Genomic DNA, 4,324 nt, shown 5'->3' on the forward strand with positions numbered 1-4,324 from the left:
AGGAGTGAGGATCAGGGCGGTGACAGTGGAGCAGGAGAGATGGGCCTGAGAGGGACCAAGGAGGCAAAGGCGACAGGACGTGCGTGCAGAGAAGGGAGGGAGGCGTCGGGAGGGATTCCCGGGCCCAGGGGTGCCCGGAGACCCCGTGCCCTAGAGGACACACCCGGAAGCCGTGCAGGGCAGCTCCTGAGGGTAGTTCCGGTGTGTTCGGCCTGACACACCCTTGGGACATCCACACGGCAAGTCGTGATGAGGGTCTGGGCTGCGATGCGTCCCGCACGGAGTGAGCCACCTGTCCCGTCATTGCCTGTTTCCTTTTCCCTCCGGGGTGTGAACTCCGTGAGGGTCTGTTCCTCTTTCTTTCATCTCCAGAGAGAAGCGCTGCATACCATGGGGCAAAGGGTCCTCCAGCCCAGCCCCGGAGCCCACGTGCACAGAGAACTGCTCCACAAAAGCCATTCCCAAGACCCCCGTTTCCAGCACTGACGTGTGAACCTTAGGACCGTCTGCTGCCCCTGCTTCCTTCCTCCTCGGAGGGTCCCGGCCGCGCTGACTCACTCGGGGCTCCCTGTGTCTCAGACCCCCACCTGCCTCTGGAGCCCCCGATCCGAGGCCTGGGAGCTTGAGGACCCACTGGAACCCACCCCGGGGAGCGCTGTCCTGGCGGGGGGCTTGAGCATGTGCCCCCGCTGTCCTATCTCAGATGGCGACGCAGATCTTCTGAGCCCCTCGTCTGTGGGAACGTGCAGAAAAAGAGGCGAGGTCCGGGGCGGCGACTGCTAACACAGGACCCTCGCCAGGAGAGAACACAGTCAAATCACTGAGAGTCCTCCAGAAGGTAAGTGCGGGCGCCAAGTCCTGCCACGCACCTGCCGGACAGGCTCAGAGGAAGGAACCCGCTCTTCATGCTGGATCTTTATTTGTGAGTCAACCAACTCCTCGTCAGCCTTCCAATCCAGGAGGAAGATAACAAACGCTTGCCCTTAGGGTCCCTACCTTGGTAGGGTGGCTGTCAGACCCCCTCCAGACCATTTTAACCCTATCTATAACTAGCACATATATACATCTTCATTCATGTAGACACACTCCAATCTGAACAGCAAAAGAAGCAGCTACTGGGACTTCCCTGGTGGTCCAGTGGTTAAGACTCTGCACTTCCACTGCATCTTCGGCTGTGAGCATGTCATTAGAAAGGTCAAGAGGGCATTTCCCGAAAACCTTTCTCCCCTGAGTCCCTCCTGCCGTCAGTTACAAGTGTCCTGCTGTAACAGGAGCGTGCTGGGAAAGGGGGCGTGGGTGGAGGTCAGAGGACGGAGACCCTGACTCCAGCTGAACTCAGAGAAGTGAGTCTCCCATCACACCTGAGTCAGCAAGCAGAAAAAGCTTTGCTCTGGTCCCAGCATTGCCACGGGGCAGAGGAGTGCCGAGTCCTAGCTATTTTCTTAACAAAGCAAAAGGTGTGAGGATGGGCTGAGAAAAAATAAACGGTCAGAGGGAAATTCAACCCTGTACATCCGCAGAGCAAAGCACAGTTTCCGACAGCCTTGTTTTTTTCCCTCTAGCATCAGGGCGTGGGACACTCAAAGTGTCCTTAAAGTGCAATGAAGGTGTTTTGATTGGGCGAGACAGACCCTATTTTTATGTTTGAAAACACAAACCAATCCTGGGAAGAGGCAACGATCGGCACCCCCCTCACTGCCGGCCTACAGAGACGGACCCTTTGGTGAAGTTTGGTTTTATCCTCAACGGATACAGTGGTTTTCCTCAAAGGAAGTTGGTACAATTTTCCCAGAGTCAGAAGGAACACCGTGTTAAGAATCATGTTTCTTCAAAAGCTAAATAAGGAAACTGGACGTGACCCCTTTCCTTTTGCCATTAGTTTGCCATGTTATGAAATAAAGTCCAAGTCAATCCCGTTTCAAAGCACAGGCTCCTGCCCCTACCCGTGTGGCCCCCCTCCTGAGTCAGGGCCCCCAGGTTGAGCCCTGTCCTTGCAGCCACTGGCCTGACAGGCTGAGTGAAGCTCTGCACATCAGGTCCAGACAGCGCGTCCCAGGCTGGGCTCCTGACATGGCCAGGGCATCACCGGGGTGAGCAAACTCAGACCCTCCTGCCTTTAACCCTGGGCCCCTGGGAGGCCCCCTGCGCGTGCCTCCTCAGTGGGGTGACAGGATCCCCCAGGGACCTGCCGAGGGATGCTTGGAACACACGGGCTTCACCGTCCGGGAAGTGCCGCGGCTCATCGGTCAGGGTCAGAACACCGGGCCGTGGAGGTGACGCCCCAGGGCGTCAGGAGCCCAGGTGCCCGAGCAGCTGTCTGGGCTCTGGGGCTGAGGGGGTCATGGGCGCGTGAATACCACGTTCCCGCAGGGATGAAGGGACGGGGGTCTGGGAAGGCGGTGGGCTGAGCACAGGGTAGCCCCTGGGAGGTGTGAGAAGCAGCACGGCGGCGGGGTGGGGGTGGGGGTGGGGGTGGCAGTGAGGGGTTCCCGTGGAAGGTTCTCCTCCTGGGGTCTGAGCACCAAGGAGCTGAGACATCATTCGTCGTGCAGACTGCGCACTGGGCACTGTATTTTCTGAGCCGGGGAACCACAAGTCAGGAGGTCAGAGAGGCCCCGAGGACCATTGCTAGGGCGACGGTTTTGAAGGGAGGGGCAGGGAGAGACTGGGTGATCCAGAGCAGAGGGCGGGTGTCAGGCGGATTCTTTCGGGAGGCAGGCTGCTTGCTTCCGCCCCCTCAAGAAAAACATCCCCGGGTGGGGCGCTCTGCTCTCCTGCCAGCTCATGAAAGTGAGGCAAGTGTTACCGGCTCCACCAGAACCGGAGATGGAGAGGAATGACGCCTCACACACTACGGTTTGAGGTGCCGGTTTATTGCGGCAGGAAGAGAACCGACTCGCTTTACAAATCTGAGGGCTGTGGGTGTCCCCCCCAGACACACTCGTGTCAGCTCCCACAGTGCGACCTGGACGCAGCCAAGAGGTGATGTTTCAGGTAAGCGGAGACAGAAATCAGATGCTACCTGCAATCGCTCTGGAACGTTTGAGAGAACAGGCGTATTGCAGGCACTGTTTAAGTGCTGCATAAATTCCCAAGTGGATTCCTTCCGGGGCACCGAGTAACTAAAGTATCCTGTTAAGCTTCAAGACCTTCGGGCAAAAGGGACAGGCAGTGGACAAGCAGGTGGATGTGAGGGCTGAGAGACTGCTGGTGACGGAGGCCAGCCCTGTCTGCGGGGACCCACGCGCCCCCCCGGGACCGTGAAGCATCCCCATCCGGAGTGCAGCTCCTGCCTCCGGCTCTCCAAGCCACCGGCCGTGCGGAGGCTAATTTCTGAATTTAGAAGACGGCAGGATGGAAATGGGTTCCTCACTAAAGGGACAAGAATGTGAGCTATGTGGGCCGGCTGGCCCCTCTCTGATTTCCCTGCTCACTCGGCCTGGAGCCGAGCGGACGGCCGCAGCAGAGGCTAAAGAGGACGAGGTGGATCGGAGCCCGAGGGATTTCTAGTCTGAAGCCTAGCATGACCCTTCCGCAGAGAAACGCTCCGACACCGCCGATATTTTAAAGTGAACTTTAAAGATGCCTTTGATTCCTTGGAGTTTCTGAAACGCTGACACGTGGCCGGGTGGTCCAGTCTGAGATTCCCCAGACGACCGTCTGGAGCTCCTCCCGCAGAGGCTGGGCAGCAGCGAGTCCGTGGGGCTCCGTTATCGTCGGAGGCAAGATGAGGCTGAGGATGCGGGCGGGACAGAGGACGCTGGACCCGCGGCCCTGGCTCGTTCCCAGGAAGCGGGGGCTGCGACTGGCAGCCTGCATTTCTTCCGACAGCCGGCGAGGGACCAGAGGCCACGGAACCGCGGATACCAGAGTGCGAGTGTGTGCCCCTCGTGCGGCCAGCCCGGTCGGCAGCTGGGGAGCGTGCGCGGAGGGGCTGAGAAAGGAAGGTGCGCTTGCACTTCTACCTGAGGGAGAGGACGAAGTGGGTGGGGTTCGAGGAAGAGCTCTGTAAAGACCCTCAAAGAGAAACGCTCTCCTTACGTAAACCTGCGGAGCCAACCCAGTTCTCACTGGGGGAGCACTGTGGGTATCACCGTGGGAAGCGTGGTCGAGTGACCGCCGAGCACCAACTTCGTTTACAAGCTTGTTCTCAACGCAGCGACTTCTCTCCTGGGGCTTTGGAATTACCAAAACACCCTTGGCTAACAGCCAAGGGGAAAGAGAAAACGTGCGCGCCCCCCCGGACGCTCTCGCGCGCCGCCCGGCGTCAGCTCTGCGCGCCGCCCGGCGTCAGCTCTGCGGGCCGCCCGGCGTCAGCTCTGCG

General features: G+C 59.3%; 1 protein-coding gene across 1 annotated transcript in view; it reads right to left on the bottom strand.

Annotated features, from left to right (window-relative positions):
- The window catches only part of LOC112065978 (protoheme IX farnesyltransferase, mitochondrial-like), a 9,489-nt gene extending 9,030 nt beyond the window's left edge, over nt 1-459 (bottom strand). The window contains exon 1 of the mRNA XM_024127755.2: nt 390-459. Within this exon, the coding sequence (XP_023983523.1) occupies nt 390-459 (70 nt within the window). The remainder of the gene's footprint in view (nt 1-389) is intronic.
- Between the last annotated feature and the right edge of the window lie 3,865 nt (nt 460-4,324).

The sequence above is a fragment of the Physeter macrocephalus genome, chromosome 14, assembly GCF_002837175.3.
Source record: "Physeter macrocephalus isolate SW-GA chromosome 14, ASM283717v5, whole genome shotgun sequence".
NCBI classification, from domain to species: Eukaryota; Metazoa; Chordata; class Mammalia; order Artiodactyla; family Physeteridae; genus Physeter; species Physeter macrocephalus.